Below are 18367 nucleotides of genomic sequence, written 5' to 3'. Positions count from 1 at the left end.
GTGAAAGGACCCTAAAGGGGGCTAAGAACAAATGCACGCCACACTTTTCAGAAATGTATTTGAAAAAAAAATCTCAAAATGCTTTTATGTTTTTGGTTGTAACAAGATTAGACTTTGATAGACTCTCTTGTACTTCAGTAGTTCTTTTAGTTTCAGCCCAATATCTAGAGAAGCGGCTATGTGGATCTAGCAGTAGTAGACAGACCTGTAGAGCAGTCTTCAAGTCTGCACAATGTGTTGGCTGTGTATACAGCTGTGTGGCAATTGACTTCCTATCAAAGGGGGGGGGGGGGTAACATTCTAAAATTGGCCACAACGGGTGGAGTAGGAGAGTGCTGAAAACTTTTTTTTTTTTTTTTTAAGACGCTTTGAAAATTGTTGGCTCTAGCAACATGAGGAATGTTTTTTAGCTTTTATGATGGTGTTCATTTGGCTTTTGAGGATATTTTCTATTCTGCTCTGTTTTTTTGCCAATACAGTGTTTTAAGACTTACTTTTTTTTTTTTTTTTGATGGTGACTATCCCAATTCATTAGTAAATTACAGGCCTGCTACTTTTAGTAGCTACATCCTGCTTAAAACATACTAACTAAGGTATCCTTCCTAAAATTGACTTTTTGCTTTTTAATCTGGCTTTTACCCACTTGCAGTTGGGTCAAACTGTAGCTATTAGAGTAATTCAGAATGAGTGAATTTAAAAGAAATTACCTTTTAGGCACTTTTAGCAGAAACCCTCTGCTAAAATACACTGAGAAACTGATACTTCCAAGAGTGTTTATCTGCTTGGTCTTCAGCGGTTCCTACCACCAACCTCCACATACATACAGGTCACAGTGAGCAGCAGGGTAGTGGTGTTCTTTACTCAAGACCCACTAAAATTGAAACTGGTTGGGCAGCACCATTGCCGATGAGGCTCAGTACTGAGAAATGTAAAGTTATGCACTTGGGTGCCAAAAATACACATTTGGAGGGGCTAGCCCAGGGAGATTTGATGATGGAAAAAGGATCCGATGATGCCTGTAGACCAGACTTGGCAATAGTGAGAATACTGTCCTGCATTTAAAGAGAAGTTTGGGATTAAAAAAAGCAAGCATTTTTACTTGCCTAGATATATACAGCATCGATCCAGTGCTGCATCTGTCCCCCACCGCCACTACACTGAGAACTAAGTGATCAAAGACTAATGGCTGAGTTCTCTGTCTTCAGTGAGCAGAGAGCTGGTGACTGTCGGTCACCGGCTCTCTTCTCTGTCTCCAGTGCTTCCTGTGGAGAAGGGAGGAGGGGCAGGAGCGACTGCCTCAAGCTCTGTGGTTGGCTGAAAGGCTTAACCAGTTGTTGGTCTGGTTGGATACTAACATTAAAGTTGTGATCTCTCCAGAGCCTGGACTGGCTGAGTGACATCTCACAACAGCTGATTTTAGTCAGCTGTCGGCTGAATACAGGTTACAGAAATGTAGAACAGAATGCACTCCTGTGATCTGCAGAAGAAGTCGGGCTAAAAGAGCCTTGGCTCTAGTTCTTTTCAAAGCACATGCACTCAATGGATTAATTTGATTCTATCCCCCCCCCCCCCATATTTTTTATTTTATTTTTTAAACGTTGCTGTGGCCTCATCTTGAATTTGCAATTGAGTTTTAGTTGCCAATCCTCAGGAAAAACCTTGTTGAGTTGGTGTTCTAGCAAATGGCAACAAAATGTAATTTAATAATGGGGATGGAGGACCTCGGCTGTGAGGATATATTATATTACATAGATTACAGTTATGTAATACCAGGTCAAATTCAGGTACTTGCAGGGCCGATCCGCCCTATATGCTCACTATGCAAGCAGCTTAGGGCCCCGCAAAACAGGGGAGGTCCCCCCAAATTACTAGAGGCCCCGCCTGTTGAGAAGTCATTTTCAGCCCCTCGCCCCGCTTCTTAACTCGCTGGCTGCATGGGAGAAGAGGTAAGAATTCAGCACCCCCAGCTTCTCACTTTAATGTAAGATGTCACTTTCGCCAGCCCCAATCCCCCCCCCCCCTCTCAACTTTAATGTAACATGTAATTTAGCTTAGGGCCCCCGGGAGGTCAGGATCGGCACTGGGTACTTGTACTGCTATAAGCCTCTTGCAGTTCCCTTTTATCGCAGAGTGGGAGAGGGAGAAGTACAAGGAGTTAATTGGTGACGGGAGCATGCTGATTGAAGGAATAGTGGCTCAGATGAGCTTATCTCTCTGCTTTCTCATTCTATTCTATGTCCAGTCCATGATGGCATAGGCTCATAGCAAGTGGGTTTCGAGCAGAGAGAGCCAAGATGGGCAGTCTTCCACAACGAATGGGAACCCATTATGTGCTTCACTTCTGAACAACAACTATTTTATTCTGGACTTTGTGTTCACTACATGGATTGGTTCATTCATTTGGACATTTCCCATAATCTTCCATATGAGTTATATTTATATGTTATGTTTTCACACTTTGTGACCTACCATTCATGTGTATAGCAACATTTGATTATTTAAACATTGCTTACTCAACTTTTTAGCGCTACATTTTCCATTTACCTTGTTCACCAATATTTGTCACATTTGTATGTAACCGCTTTCCACGTTTCACCATTGGGTTAGCGCAGTATTATCCACTTTTTGCACATTATATTTTCAATGTCTGTGTAAACCACTCCCAAGTAGCATGATCACATTTTTAATGTTGCTTCCCCTATTAGAAATTTGTGTGTAATGCAGATCATACTTATCCTTTTTTTCTGAAATATTATTTTCAGGTAGCAGAGATGAGAAGGACATTGACTCCTTCAAATTCTCCTATGTCTTCTCCAAGCAAGCACGGAGATCGATTTATTCCATCCAGAGCTGGTGCAAATTGGAGTATTAACTTCCACAGGATAAATGTGAGTGATTTTAACATTAAAGTATATGTACACTCAATTGCTAAAATCGTATAATTGCTTTAACATATTACAAATGCTGTTTGTTTCATTTTTAATATTCAAACCAAACTCGCCCGTCCCTCCTGTGTCTCAAGCTTTTATTTTGTTGAGAAATCATGTTGAAAAACTCCCCTTTTAGCATTTCTGGCCATAGCCATCTTGAGTAACAGCAGAAGGTTCATGTAGCATTCATTTCCTGGAATCCGTCTGCCCTTGGCTCCATGCATGCAAGACAAGAGGAGTGTGCTTGGCTGAGAAAAGCCCTTCTGAAGACTCCCGGGTTGTATGACATTGTTTGCCTAGGCATGGAAACCAGGAAGTAACTGAAGAAATGTAAAAAAAATAAAAAATTGTGCTTGAACTGCGCCTTTTCCTTGCCCAACGCAGGAAACAAACTCCTGCTTAAAAATCACAGTAGCATATGCTTTGCTCGGGTGTAAATGCAGACTTCTTTTGTCTCCGATCCAGCGAGATGACCGCAAAGAAGCTTGTCAAAACTTTGAATAAGTCCCACACATGCTCTGGCACTCTCATTCAAGTGGTAGTAAACTTAGTGTTGCTGACAGGCAGGGTATGTATGGCAGAAGAGACCCTATTGGTCTCTTCTGTCGTAAATTCTTTCGGTCTGTCATCTGTGATGTACACTGAGCCGTGCATGCACCGCTCAGTGAACATTTATGGCCCTGATCTGAGCTTCTGTGATTTAACTTTTGTGTGCAAGCTCAGGAGAGATGTCATGGCAGCCCCGACCATTCAAGCGGCCGATGGCACATAACTCGGAAGGAAGACTAGGCGAAGATGGAAGCGCCCAGGACCTGCCGGATCGATCACAGCACAGCGCTGGAGGGCTCAGTATGCCAAGTAAGCGTGCTATAATAGGCTGTGTATGCTAGCATGTTACATCATAACCCCCCTGGGGGACCCCAAAATTAGTGTACAGTGCTTTTGTCCCTTTTTTTGAGAGTATTTCACTGGACTGTAAACTCTTTATAGGAACTAATGCATGGCAAAAAAAGTTTTTTGCAAGTGTCTCTGCAGCATTGTTGATGATATTTCACTTAATTGGAGACAGGTGACTGAGGGCACATCAAGTTGCAAAATAATGTACAAAGATATATGAAAAAAATACACCTTTTTTCTTTTTCGTACATCATGGGACACAGTCAGGCTAATATTCATTACCTGCTGGGTTATACTTCATCAGGTGAATGGACACTGGTAGACCAAAGGTCTTCAGACAGGAAGTGGTCCCCTATATAACCCCTCCCATACAGGAAGTAACTTTTTAGTTTTTTACCAAGTCTGCAAGGTGGATGGCACGTGTTTTTTTTTTTTTTTTTATTATTTATTTATTTATTTTTTCTAATTGTTTGTTTATTCATAATGGGAGACTGGTCCACATGAACCACAGTAATAACAATACAACAGTTGGCATTAGCAAACGTATACACATAGAGGGAAAAACATATGCAAATTTCGGCCGAAGCCAGTGATCAACGTCCTTGGTAATAGCTCCAGTCAAAGGCAGGCACGCGGACAACAGAAGGCGAACTGCCATCCGCGCAGCACCCCCGCCTCCAACAGAAACCCCCATCCAACCTCGCCCTGACCCTTGCGTGTCGCACATTGCGTCAGGGCACCATGGTCCCGTGGGCCCAGCCTCCCTCATTTTCCGTTTTCTAAGAGTAATTAAGTGTAGAGAAAAAGAGCAAGCTTGCAAGTGCTGCCCGATGAGCAGCCAAGGAGAGAAGAAAGACGAAATAGTAAAGGAGAAGAAGAGAAAGAAAAGTGGGGGGTGGAGTACGCAAGCATGGGCATCCACCGTCATCTGGCGGTGTGCCCCAGGAAACGGACTCATCATTTAATCCAGTTGACCCAAGGGGGGTTATACCCCATCCGGAAATTCTATCAGTTACATCTGAGGGCCTGGCCTTCCTCCAAGTACTTGAACATGTTCCACATTTGCCAAGTCTGGGAGTAAAGTTCGCTCTTGCTTTGCTTTGACAAGATTAAATCCTCCATCTTACTAATCTCATCCACCTTCCGCAGCCACATGTCTACCGTCGGCGGATGTGGAGACTTCCAACAAAGTGGAATACATGCCTTGACTGCGTCTAGCAGGTGGCGAACAACTGACTTCTTATATATACGTGCTGGGGTGTCATTTGCGTGCAAAAGAAAGTACGCCGGGTCATCCAGGACGTGTAGCAAGGTGCCTTTGTCTGTCTGACACCTCCAACAGAGGTCCAACACTGTCGGGAACAATTTACTCAGTAGGGCCGGGGTCCTATACCATCCCTGGCGCAGATCGACGACTTGTGTGTGAACGTGAGAATATTTTGTTTCCTGTTGGCAGGGAATTGGCAGTCCAGATCCCACTTACCGAGGCTCGGGATCTGGTATCCCTCCAGTGGCACAAACGGCAGTGTGTGCATTAATGACAAGGCGTGGGGTAGTGCACCCGACTCCAGGCCCATCTCCTCCAGAGGCACGGTTCGTTTTGAGCGATAGGTCTCTAGTCCCACAAAGGGTTCCAACATGAATTAAGGGATTGACCTATCGGATCCATTTGACACAGGCTTTTATCCTTAGATAAATGGTACCCGAGCCTCGCAAAGAAGACCCGAGATCCAGCAAAGTTTTGCCTGTAATGCTGTTTGCAAAGTGTACCTTTTTTTTTTTTTTTTTTTGCTGGAGTCTGGCTGTTTTTTTACCTGTATGATGGTGCACAATCATTCTTGCCGCATTTGCAGAAGCGCTGCTGGACTTGGCAGTGTTTTTGTTTGGCGGCCATGGTGCACATGGCTTCGCCGCACATGCGCAGTAGCCTTATCTGGTCGCGCAAAGATTTGCGTCGTAGGCGAATACAGTCATGCCCGTCCGCCACTTCCAGAAGGCAGCTGTGAGACACATAGCAGACTCTGAACAGGCACTTGAAGCGGTTAATTTCCCCTTACCCGGGCCATGTGAGTCACCAAGTGTTGCTTGGCAGGCTATGGTGCTTAGCCCGATTGTTGCATAGGGGCTTGGTGAGCCCTATTAAAGGGTTTCCCTTCCGAGGTGTGTTAAATCTACACCCAGGTACTCTTTTTGTGGCTAGTAAATGTCTTCAAGAAAGAGGCGTGGGACTAACACTACAGGGAAGGGCACACCTATGTCATTAGAAGTTCCTGATGAACCTAGTCGTATACCTTGAAAGACCAGAGGCTTCCGGGCAATCTGAGCAGCTGCGCCTATCTGGTATTTTTCCTACAGTGAACGCTGCCGTTTTACCTTTTTATCATTCAGGATGAACTGTCCTCACCTGGGTTAGAGCACAGGATTGCTGGCATGGTTGCCTCCATCCCGCAGGGTGGCAAGAAGCGTGACAGAGCCCCCTCCATGGAGCATCCTATTTTGGAGTAGGATTTGGTTGAGAATTAGGAAGAGCTAAAAAGCTCAGGATTCAGTGGAGTGCCTGGCACATGAGTGCTTCCGCGCAAACTGGACAAAAGGAGGTAGGTTCAGTTGATGTCTGCCTCTCAATCGCAGAGGTTTTCATCCCAACTCTGACTGAACTGGTTCATTCTGTCTTTAAGTTGCCTCGTCAGGCTGCACAGGCTTTCCCCCTACACCCCCTGCTGGAACAGGCGGTATCTGTTCCTGACAGGATTTTTGTTCCTCCTAAGGCCTAGTACACACGAGAGGATCGATCCGCGGAATTCCCTCCGCGGTGACGTGTCGCGCCGTCGCCGCGATGATGACGCGGCGACGTGCGCGACGCTGTGATATAAGGACTTCCACGCATGCGTCGAATCATTACGACGCATGCGAGGGATGGATTCGGACGGATTGATCCGGTGAGTCTGTACAGACCAGCGGATCAATCCGTTGGACTGGATTCCAGCGGATCGATTTCTTAGCATGTTAAGAAATTTTGATCCGCTGGAAATCCATCGGGCCGAAAAATATCCGCGGATAAATATCCGCTGGATCGTACACACCAGGGGATCTATCCGCTGAAACCGGTCCGCGGATAAATTCCAGCGGATAGATCCTCTCGTGTGTATGGGTCCTAAGAGTTTTTTTTCCTTATATCCCATGGATCAAAGGTTCGTTAAGAATTGGAGCATGCCAGCCATAGAGGCAGCAGTCTCTTACTTAAACAAGAACTTAAGACCTTGTTGACAAGAAATTGGAGTCATTATTAAAAGCTTCCTTTTCTTTTGCCAGTTCAGCCGGCTGTTGCAGCAATTGGTATCTGCCAGTCTGTAAAGGATCAGGTCAAACGGCCTGATAGGCCTAATCAGGAGGATGATCTGCCTGAAGGTAAGACCGATAATCCTCGAGTGCTGCGTTTGCTGTTGACGCCTTAAAAAGTATTCAATGCAGTATGTTTTTCGTTTGGCTCTCTTGTCTGTACATATGCAAAGACTTTTGTGGCTTAAGAACTGGCCGCTCGAGCTTCCTTATGAAAAGTTATTGGCAGGTTTCCCTTTTCAGGGGGAACGTTTATTGGTGATTGTTTGAACAAATATATCCAAAAGGGATTTCCAGAGTGAACAGTTCTCTACTTCCTGTGAAGAAAGCACCAGGCGTCCCTAATTTTAAAACTTCAGGGACTGCTTCCTCAAATGTCTCAGCAACAAGGCAGTTTGCCGCCAACAGGGCTCTAGAGCCAGGGGCAAACCGCAGGGCCAGAAAAAAACCCTGGTCCAAAATTCATCTAAATCCAGCACCAAGCCCTCTTTATGAGGAGACGCCCCCACTCTATCCGGTGGATGGAAGGCTGCTGCACTTTGTGGACATTTGGAGAACAATAATTCAGGGTAAGTGGGTCACCTCAATTATATCCCGCGGTTACAAGCTGGAGATGCGCAGGGTTCCCCCTTCAGAGGTTAAGATCCAACGTTCCCCTGGATCCTCCAAATTTTTTTTTGCTTCAGGCATGACATTTAGTGCCTCGAGGAGTGATTGTACAGGTTCCTGTATCCGAAGGAGCAAACCTGTTTTACGGTTAAAAACCAAACTGGGTCACAGGGCCCATTTTTGGACCTAATATCCTTGAACCAGTATCTACTAATCCAGTCCTTTCGGATGGAGTTTGTCCACTTTGTTGTAGCCTTGTTCCAGTTGGAAGACTTTCTAACCTCCATCGATCTTTCAGCCTCATTGGAAGTTCCTTGCAGTAGAGGAATGTCATTTTCAGTATGTGGCTCTACCGTTCGGGCTTGCTACAGCTCCCCGGGTATTCACAAAGGTCCTAGCACCAATACTGGGTCTTTTAAGGGCCCAAGGGATCCTGGTGCTCTGGTATCTGGACGATCTCCTGCTCAGAGATCACTCACTACAGGCTCTAGAACAGAGCATAACCCGTACAGTGCGGTATTTGGAAAGCTTAGGCTGAATCGTAAATCCTGAAAGGTCAACCTTGAGTCCAGCTCAAAGTCTAAAGCAGCCATGTCCAAAGTCCGGCCCGCAGGCCGATTGAGGCCCTTGTTCTGGTTTAATGTGACACCCCTGGTAATTTGTATATATGTGTATATGTGTGTGTGTGTGTGTGTGTGTGTATATATATATATATATATATATATATATATATATATATATAATTATACTTTTGCGGCCCCCTGGGCCACTACAGATATATACTGTATTCATCGGTGCTACCTCAGAGGGGACAGGGGGGGGGGGGGCAGAACGAGCGCCGTCAGATTACATACAGGAGAATCTCCCGTTTACTTAGTGGCATCTGTACTAGAAAGTCCCGTCTCCTGGGCTGCCATTGGATGACGTTCTGTCTATCATAGGAGGCGAGACTTTGTATTAAAGAGGCCGCCGAGTAAACAGGACATTTTCCTGTATGTAATCTGTTGGCACTCGTCCCCTCCGAGGCTGCAGATGGGAATGGATCAGGCTGCACTGACGGCGATGGGGAGGCTGCACTCATGGCAATGGGGAGGCTGCACTCATGGCAATGGTGAGGCTACATCGATGGACAATGACCCTTATTTTGCTTCACAGTTCTTTTATTTAAAATGTAAGTGTTTTTTTGTTTTTTTTTACTGAAACTTCCCTCTTAAAGTGAAGGTGCGTGTTATACACCGATAAATACAGTATATCCCAATAACACGCCCAAGCTCATCCTTAGTCCTGAGCAGCGCTAGGGGATTAGTTGGGGCCACAAAAGCGAGAGAATTCTTGTTGAGCAGTGCTTTTGACAAACGCACTTGAACCAAATTTTTAATGGGTCAAAGAATGTCAGGCAAAATGGTCGGCCCTCACGCATGTTTACTTCATCAAATCTGGCCCTCTTTGAAAAAAGTTTGGACACCCCTGGTCTAAAGTATTTAGGTCTGATCCTAGATATGGTCCAAGCAAGAGTATTCTTGCCACCTGTAAGGATCAGGTGCGTCAGATAAGGGACACCAGACAACCCTCCATTCGGCTCTGTACGGGTTTTCTAGGGAGGATGGTATCATCTTTCGAGGCAATGCCCTATGCCAGGGCTCGACAAAATCCGGGCGCCCGGTCGCAATTGTGACCTGGTGCCCGCCAGTTATTAAGGCCGCGGCTTTGCAGCCTTCACAGAAGGAAGCTTAGGCTGCAAAGACTCAATTACCGGCGGGGGAGGTGGGGGCGCACGGAGACACAGGATCCTGTGTCTTCGTGCGCCCCCAGCCGGTAATTGAGGCCGCGGCTTTGCAGGCCTGCAGGCCTTTCTTGATCTGGCGCCATCTTGTGGTGGCCGTTTGGCATTACAAGTAAAACAGTTCTAGCAGTTCTAATGTGTTTTTTCACTGGCATTTCCTTTCCTCTAATTAGAACCCCCAAACATTATATATATTTTTTATTCTAACACCCTAGAGAATAAAATGGCGGCCATTACAAGACTTTCTGTCACACTGTATTTGCGCAGCGGTCTTGCAAGCGCACTTTTTTGGGGAAAAAGAAAGACAACAGTAAAGTTTGCCCAATTTTTTTATTTTATATTGTGAAAGATAATGTTACGCCAAGTAAATTGATACCCATCATGTCACGCTTCAAAATTGCGTCTGCTCGTGGAATGGCGACAAACTTTTACCCTTTAAAAAGTTAGAGGAGGTCTAGGGCTAGAATTATTGCTCTCGCTCTAACGATCGCGGCGATACCTCACATGTGTGGTTTGAATACCGTTTATATATGCGGGCGCTACTCACATATGTGTTCGCTTCTGCGCGCAAGCTTGACGGAGCGCGTTGCGTTTTCTGCCTCCTAACTTTTTTAGCTGGTTCCTAGATTCCAAGCAAATTTGTCATACCCTGCCCTATGCACAGTTGCATTCCAGGCCTTTACAACAAGACATCTTGTTGGCTTAGAACAGGAGAGGACAAGCCCTGGATTATCCAATGTGCTTATGCTCTCGGACACACTTAAAGCGGATCTCCCACGGCCATACACAATTTTATTTTTTTGGTCATTCCTTTCTGTGTAGCATACTATAAAACTACTCACGAGTTAGCTGTGCTAAGTCCCCCGCTTTCCGATTCCGTCTCTGATAAACAGTTATATTATGATAGGAGAGCGGATTCCATTTTGCTTGTGGGCAGGAGAGCGGATTCCATTTTGCTTGTGGGCAGGAGATGCCGACAAGCAGCTACTTCCTTGTTGCCGTGAATGCGATCCCGCGCCCTCCACAGTTTGTTTATGTGATCGCGTCACTTCAGGGTTTCCGAAATTCCGCGATACTTCATAGCAAGGCTCTGCAATGAATACTGGAAGCTCCCAGGGCACAATGTGGGTACGGGAAGTGACGCACTGCCCGCAAAAAACCCGAAGCTTGGCCAGACAGGAAGCAATGTCTAAACAAAGGTACGGTACAGATTAAAAAAAAAAAAAACTTCCATTTTTAACTTGTGTGACAGGCAGCAGTAATAATAAGCTCATGTCTTAAATAGGGTGGAGCTCCTCTTAAAGCCTAAACTGGTGGTTGCAGAATCAGGACCTGCGAAAGGGAAAATCCTTTCTTCCGGTAACTTGGAGCTCATTCCAACAGGTGTGTAGGAACCGCCTGGGCTTTTGGCTATTGGATATCTGTGGCTCCGATTTGTAAGGCTGCTACCTAGTCTTCAGGGCATACATTCACAAAAATGTATCAAGTGGATGTTTGAGCATCCGAGGATTCGGCTTTCGACCATAGTGTACTGCGGGATGCCGTATAAGTTCTGATGGCTATTGTTTGGCAGGGTGTCTCCCTCCCCTTAAGGCTATTGCTCTGGGACATGCCAGCAGGTAATGAATATTGGCCTGACTGTGTCCCATGATGTATGAAAAAGAATATAGGATTTTTTTCATCATACCCTTGTCCTTTTATGGGAGGGGTTAAATATTACTTCCTGTCCGAAGACCTTTGGTCTACCAGTGTCCATTCACCTGGAGATGGAGTATAACCCAGCAGGTAATGAATATTAGCCTGACTCTGTGTCCCATGATATACTCAAAGAAAAGGATTTTACAGGTAAGTATGACGAAAATATCCTATTTCCCCCCCCCCCTATCTCCGTGCATTGCTAAAATTAAATCTCCCCCTATGCAAAAAAAAAATTAAAATGTGTGTTTAAATGCCAATTTTTTTTTTTTTTTTTTTTTTTTTTTTTTTACCCACTTCCCGACCAAACCATTTTTTTTGCGATTTAAGGCACTGCGTTGTTTGACAACTGCGCGGTCATGCGGCGTTGTACCCAAATGCAATTGATGTCCTTTTTTTTTTTTTTTTCACAAATAGTGATTTCTTTAGTTGGAATTTGATCACCCCTGCAGTTTTTAGTTTTTGCGCTATTGCACAAAAAAAACCCTGACCATTTTGAAAAAAAAGTTCAGTTTAGGCCAATATGTATTCTGCTACATATTTTTGGTTAAAAATCGCAATAAGCGTATATTGATTGGTTTGCAAAAAAGTTATAGCGTCTACAAAATAGGGGATAGATTTAGGGACTTTTATTTTTACTGGTAATGGTGGCGATCTGACTTTTAGCAGGACTGTGACATTGCGGAGCACAAATCTGACCTCAAGTGACACTTTTTGGGGTGACATTATTACAGTGATCGGTGCTAAAAAAAAAAAAAAAAAAAAAAAAAAGTGCCCTGATCAATGTATAAATGACACTGTCAGGGAAGGGGTTAACGCTAGAAAGAGAGAAAAATTACAACACACACCTACAAAAATGTAATTTAACTCCTGCAAGGCTGTTTAAAAACACCTGAGCATATTCAGAAAATATGGGTATTTGGTTACACCATATGGCCATAAAGTCCTCGGCCCACTACTACATCAAAGTACCCCGAAATCAGTGGGTCCTACGCTATCCATAGAATGGAAGATCCTACTTCTCTGAAGCATGGGAGAAATATTATCCTCTACATGGGAGAACTAAAAGGACTTTTTATCAGGACTGCGACATTATGGCGGACACATCGGACACTTTTGATGCTGACCATTGTCCTTTATACAGCGATCAGTGCTATAAAAATTATTACTGTGTAAATGACACTGGCAGGGAAGGGGTTAAGTGTGTCCTAGGGAGTGATTCTAACTGTGTGGGGGCTGGGCTACATATGACACTGTTCACTGCTCCCGATGACGGGGAGCAGATGATCAGTGTCCTGTCACAGGCACCCCCCGTTCTGAAGCTCTGTGACACGATCGCGGGACACCGGCAGACATAGAGTCTGCGGGTCCCACGGGCAGGGGTGCGCGCCTGCACGGCGCGAAATTCAAAGCAACGTATACAGTGTATATACCTTGCTTTGTGCAGCCGTGCCATTCTGCCGACGTATATAGTTGTGACATGGTCGGCAACTGGTTAACTAATGGTAACTATTCTAGACATTAGACATCACACAATTGATGCAATCAGTTTTGTAGTATTTTTTAGTTTGTGGTTAAAAAAACCTTTATTTTTTTTTTTATTCAGGAAAACGAGAAATCGCCAAGTCAGAACCGGAAAGCCAAAGATGCAACATCAGATAGTGGAAAAGGTATGTGTGTGTGTGTGTGTGTGTGTGTTTTTGTGGTATACAAGTCACACAATGTGACGGGATAGCATCATTTTTTGTTATGAATTTATACTGTACCAATGTAACCTTTTTCTAAGATGTGATTTGTTGGGTATCCAGTAGGGCCTATTTACACCTGCCTACACTGCTTTGCAGTAGGGAGCGTACTTTCTTAAGGGCATGTACCACTGTGCACACATTATAAATGGGGGGCCCCCCCAATAAACTAATTCAGTAGTGGTCAACATACCCACACTGCAGCACACTAGTACACTGTGGCAAAAAAGGTACATGTTTGATTTTGTCCGCATTGTGTGTGGCAACTCATTGATCTCTGAGGTACTGGACTATGCCAATGAGTTGCTTTTTATCCCTTTTGTTATATAGCAGAACTAGAAGATATTGTAAGAAGTGTATGTAATCCCCTCTTACAATAAATTCTTATTTTTTGCTCCCTTTTGGTTGGTTAAATATGACCGTGTATTTATATAATATGTGTTGATAAGTGAAAAACAAATACCGGTTGATCCTACCAAAAATCCAGTCCTTTCCTATGCACTCTGCAGTGTGGTCCTAAACTTTCAACCCTGTCCAGTTCTCTGCTATAAGCTACAGAACAACCCTCACCCCTATGTTATGGAGAAGGGGGAAGTGTTGTGTAGTAGTAAGATTTTCTGTTCTAGGGTGACAACGCTGTCCTCTGCAAGTACACTGGGTGATCGTTGTCACAGGTGTATTACTGGCAGGATCACCAGGTAAAAAAGCCACCACATCTAACAATACAGTGCATCCTGAAAGTATTCACAGCGTTTCACTTTTTCCACATATTGTTATGTGCCAACCTTTTTTCCAAAATGGATTAAAATCATTATTTTCTTCAAATTCTACAAACGATACCCCATAATGACGACGTGAAAGAAGTTTGTTTGAAATCTTTGCAAACGTATTAAAAATTAAAAAAATCACATGTACATAAGTATTCATAGCCTTTGCTCAATACTTTATTGAAGCACCTTTTGGCACCAATTGATTTTACAAGTTTTGCACACTATTATGCCCTAATCATCTTTCAGAACAGCCACCTGAGACTTTGGCTCCTCCCCTCTGTAGGAAACACTGCGCCAGTCTTCTATAAATTTCCTCCTACCCTGCTGGCTCTACAGTTATTTGTTTTCTCCAGAGGGGAGACACCATTGGGAACCAGCCAGAAGAGCCAGGGAGGCTCAAGCAAGAAGGCCTAAAAGGGAGCAGAGGGTAAACCTACCTGGTGAAGATCGCCACCGCTGCATCCCTGAGAGCAGGCAGAGGTTGGGGGGGCTCCTCTTTCTCGTATCAAGTGCGGTTAAGGGAGGTACACATCCAGACAGCCGGTCCCGGACCCTGAGCAGTCGGACTAGCGCAGGCCCTCCGGTTGCCTCCAGAGAAGAGGTGGAAGAGGAGCCAGATAGCGCAGCCTCCAGCTCCCAAGAACCGGAGGGAGAAGCTTTGGAAGGGGATTCCAGAAAACGCCTTAAAGAGGAGGTTTCCATTTTCAGATGATCCAACATCAGTATGGAACAAAACCCCCCAAAGCTGGACGCAGCTTTCTCATAAGTGTCGAGGTACACAGACTTGGCTTTCAAAGACGCAGGGGTCCTGTCCGATGCAATGGACAAAAGGATTGGACTCCCTCTTTAACCACTTAAGGACCGCCTAACGCCGATATTCGTTGGCAGAATGGCACGGCTGGGCACAATCGCTTACCTGTACGTGATTTTTAAATGCCCAGCCGTGGGTCGTGCGCCGCGGGACCCGCCGACCCGATCGGTCACAGGAGCTGAAGAACGGGGAGAGGTGTGTGTAAATACACCTTCCCCGTTCTTCACAGTGGTGCTGTCATTGATCGTCTGTTGCCTGATATAGGGAAAGAATTTATTGTTGACAAAAGTTTTGATGCCTGGAAACAATGTGACGTTCATAGCGTGTTCTTGGAAACTATGTGACGTTCATAGTGAAAGTCACATTGTTTCCAGGCATCAGATTTTTGTCAACATTATATGCCATACTGTTTTTTGTCTACATGTGAGTATCCATTTTTCGTTTATTTAAATAAAGTATAAAACTATACTACACTATCTGGGGCTCCTTTCTCTCCTATGTATGGGCTATTACTGGACTAACATCATCAGCGCAGGGGGACGCGTAACGGCCAGTAAGTGACCTGTACTGTGAAGGCATCAGACTCTAAGAAGGGGTGAAAAAGTTGGTGAGTGCGGGGTGTATAAGAGCACGGATTGCAGTGATCACGGCATACATACAAGAGCTCAAAGCACTTTTAGAATCGCTCAGCAATTGGATTCGTTTACTTCCTATAAGGACATTATATTGCACTGTAAAAAATAATTGTTTTTATCAGAACATCTTTTAAAGGGTTTACATAGGTACCCTAATGGAACAGGAATTTTAATTTTTTTGCACATTTTCTTTACCTAGCAGTGTTTACACAGGCACTTTGGTTTGCACAGCCTGGGGTCAGCCACAGCACAATAAAAGGAGGCAAAGAGGGGACACAAGATCCTGCTTTAAAGCACCCAAGGCTGAAAAACAAAAGACTGTGGGTTCAGAGAGGAAAGGGCAAAGGAGGGGCGTTTTTTCGTTGTCCTGAGCAAGCCCGCAAACAATGACAAATCGGTCACAGTGGGGGGAAGACTGGGGGGCTTCCTTTCACAATGGAGATATCATCCAATCAGTTCATCTTGAGAACGATGGGAAACAGGTATCGCTTAGCGTTCTCAAATTCACCCCTAAACAGGTTTTGCACTTCCGAATTTAAACATAAAGTATCTCAGGAGAATTTTTTTTATGATCAGTGTGCCAATGGAAGAAAGAGGTCAGGGTTTCTACTCCCACATATTTGGGGTACAAACGCCCTCGGGAAAGGTCAGACCAGTACTCTACCTCAAACCTTTAAAGAGGAAGTAAAGCCTTGGTTAAAAAAAAAATACTCCCTGCAAGCCAAAGGCATAATGAGCTAGTATGCATAGCATATTAGCTCATTATAAAGTACTTACCTGAGATCGAAGCCCCCGCAGCCATCCTCGTTTGCCTCCTCCATCGTCGCCATCTCTCCCGGAGTGACTTCTGGTGTATCGCAGGTTCGTCTATGTGACTGTTTGGTGCTGCGATGACGTCGCATGCGTTGCGGGAGCATCCACTAACTGCATGATCCCATTCACTAGCGGCACGCTCAGTGCGCCTGCGCTGTTGCGCCGTAGACATCGTTGCTGTCTTGTTTGCAAATATCTCCTAAACCGTGTAGGTTTAGGAGATATTTGTTGCACCTACAGGTAAGCCTTAATCTAGGCTTACCTGTAGGTAGAAGTGGTCTGTAAGGGTTTACAACCACTTTAAATCTATCCGTAACTTACAAAAGATTCTGAATGGATTCCATATATTCAGTAAAGGCTCCATTACCCCCAAACTGCTATATGGCTTCCCTGGTTCTAAAGGATGCTTACTTACACGTCCGGATAAATCAGAGTTGCCAAAAATTCTTCAGATTAGCAATAAGAACAAAAAAGGAAACCATGCACATTTAATTCAGGGCTCTACCCTTCGGCCATTCTTCTTCACCTCAAATTTTCACAAACATTTTGGCGGAAGCTCTGGCGCCATTGCGAGTCAGGCATATCCATCATCGCCTATCTAGACAATCTTCTCCTCCTTTTTGCAAACTATCCCAGGAAGTTACTAGAGAACCTGAAATACACACAGGCATTCCTAAAAAAAAAAACTAAGTTGGTTGATAAATGTAGAAAAATCCAACCCAAATCCCACTCAACAAATATACTTTGGGATACATACTAGACTCCGTTCTGACTTGACTACAGTGATAATAAGCTGTTGTGACTAGTCTTGGTCCACCAACCCTTTTTTTTAGGTACTGAATGAGGTTTGATTTGTAATTTTATAACTTGAAAGGGTCTTTCATATCCAAATTGGTATCTGGTTTTCATAATTGCCAGTCCTGGATCAGTGGTGGTGGTGTATGTACTGTGTAGGTCAAATATCTGTTCATTTAAATTTGCAAGCCTTCATGAATGTCTGTCAGTGTGTTTCCAGTGTAGAATGCTTCAGCATAGTGATCTGCTTGGAGAAATATTGTTGCTTTATAAATACACCCCTTAACATTGAGTTCTTTTCTACTATAGCAGAATTTCTTAGTATTGTCTTACAGGTTGCATGGTGCTGTAAGCTAATTTCTGCTTTCCTCTTGCAGATGGTCTTGCATACTCTGCTCTACTTAAGAATGAACTTTTAGGAGCTGGAATTGAGAAGGTTCAGGACCCCCAAACTGAAGATCGTCGGTTGCAGCCTTCTACACCAGAGAAGAAGAGCCTTTTCACAGTAAACATTTTATTTACTAAATATCACTTTAAAGTAGACTTGAGACCTGTGACCACCATTCAAAGTCGGCTTGCACAGTGCAGTCCCAACACCATAGAAAATTCAATTTTGCCTTGATTCCAATGAGCTCAGTTCACCCCACAAAATGCCTCTATGTGATTCTTTGTGTCCATGCACACATAGGCTTATAGGAGCTTTTAGTGGCATAGGTGTATTGAAGCTGTAAAAAAAAAAAAACAGGGCCAGCACGTTCTGGAGCAGTGTTTTGACAGAATTAACGATAAACGCTACCAAACTCTGCTAAACGCCAGTGTCCTGCATTTTTTATTTTTTCCATTTTTTTTTTCCATGAGGCGGCTGCCAGCGTCCTTTAAAAGCAGAGTTCCACTCATATAAAAGTCAGCAGCGACAGAAAGTTTCACTGCTGACTTTTTATAATCGGACACTCACCTGTCCTATGATCCAGCGATGCAGGCCAACGAAGCACTGCTCCTCTTCCCCTCCTCTCCGTGGCACAGGCATTTTGACTTTGGGCGACTGGCTGTGGCTTCACAAAACTGATTACAGTGCACACATACAAAAATCACATTTATCCTGCAAGGCTAGTTAAAAACACCTGAACATATTCAAAAATACGGGGGTTTGGTCACACTACATGGTCATATAGTGCTAAGCCCACATTCTGCGACAAATTCCCCCGAATTGGTGGGTCTTATCCTAGTAATAGAATGAAAGAACCTGTGTCTCAACCATGGGAGATTAACTCTATATGGGAGAACTGAAGGGATTTCTCCTGTGCACTAGTGGCCACTAATAAGAGGTAATGGCTTCACAGCTGGGCACACACTACGCATGCACAAGCCGCGCTGCATGCTGTGATTGGCCAGGCAATCTTCTGGGACCTGTGACGCGTCGCAGATGATTAGACAGAAGGAGGGGGAGAGGTGAACTTCCTTCCGGCCCTGCGAGGAAGTGAGAGCTGGATGCCTCAAAAAAGAGGGCATCTGCCGGCCCACCCCCCCAAAAAAATGACATGCCAA

At 44.5% G+C, this 18367-nt stretch overlaps 1 protein-coding gene across 2 annotated transcripts in view; it reads left to right on the top strand.

Moving 5' to 3' along the window:
- The window catches only part of FZR1 (fizzy and cell division cycle 20 related 1), a 76987-nt gene that overhangs the window by 28913 nt on the left and 29707 nt on the right, over positions 1–18367 (top strand). For both annotated transcript variants that reach the window (XM_040322593.1, XM_040322592.1), the window contains exons 3-5: positions 2763–2888; positions 12860–12923; positions 17200–17327. In XM_040322593.1, coding sequence (XP_040178527.1) covers positions 2763–2888; positions 12860–12923; positions 17200–17327 — 318 coding nt within the window. The remainder of the gene's footprint in view (positions 1–2762; positions 2889–12859; positions 12924–17199; positions 17328–18367) is intronic.

Source organism: Rana temporaria, chromosome 1 (assembly GCF_905171775.1).
Source record: "Rana temporaria chromosome 1, aRanTem1.1, whole genome shotgun sequence".
NCBI classification, from domain to species: domain Eukaryota; kingdom Metazoa; phylum Chordata; class Amphibia; order Anura; family Ranidae; genus Rana; species Rana temporaria.
Note: the sequence above shows the minus strand (reverse complement) of the source record. Positions and strands in the feature narration are given on the sequence as shown.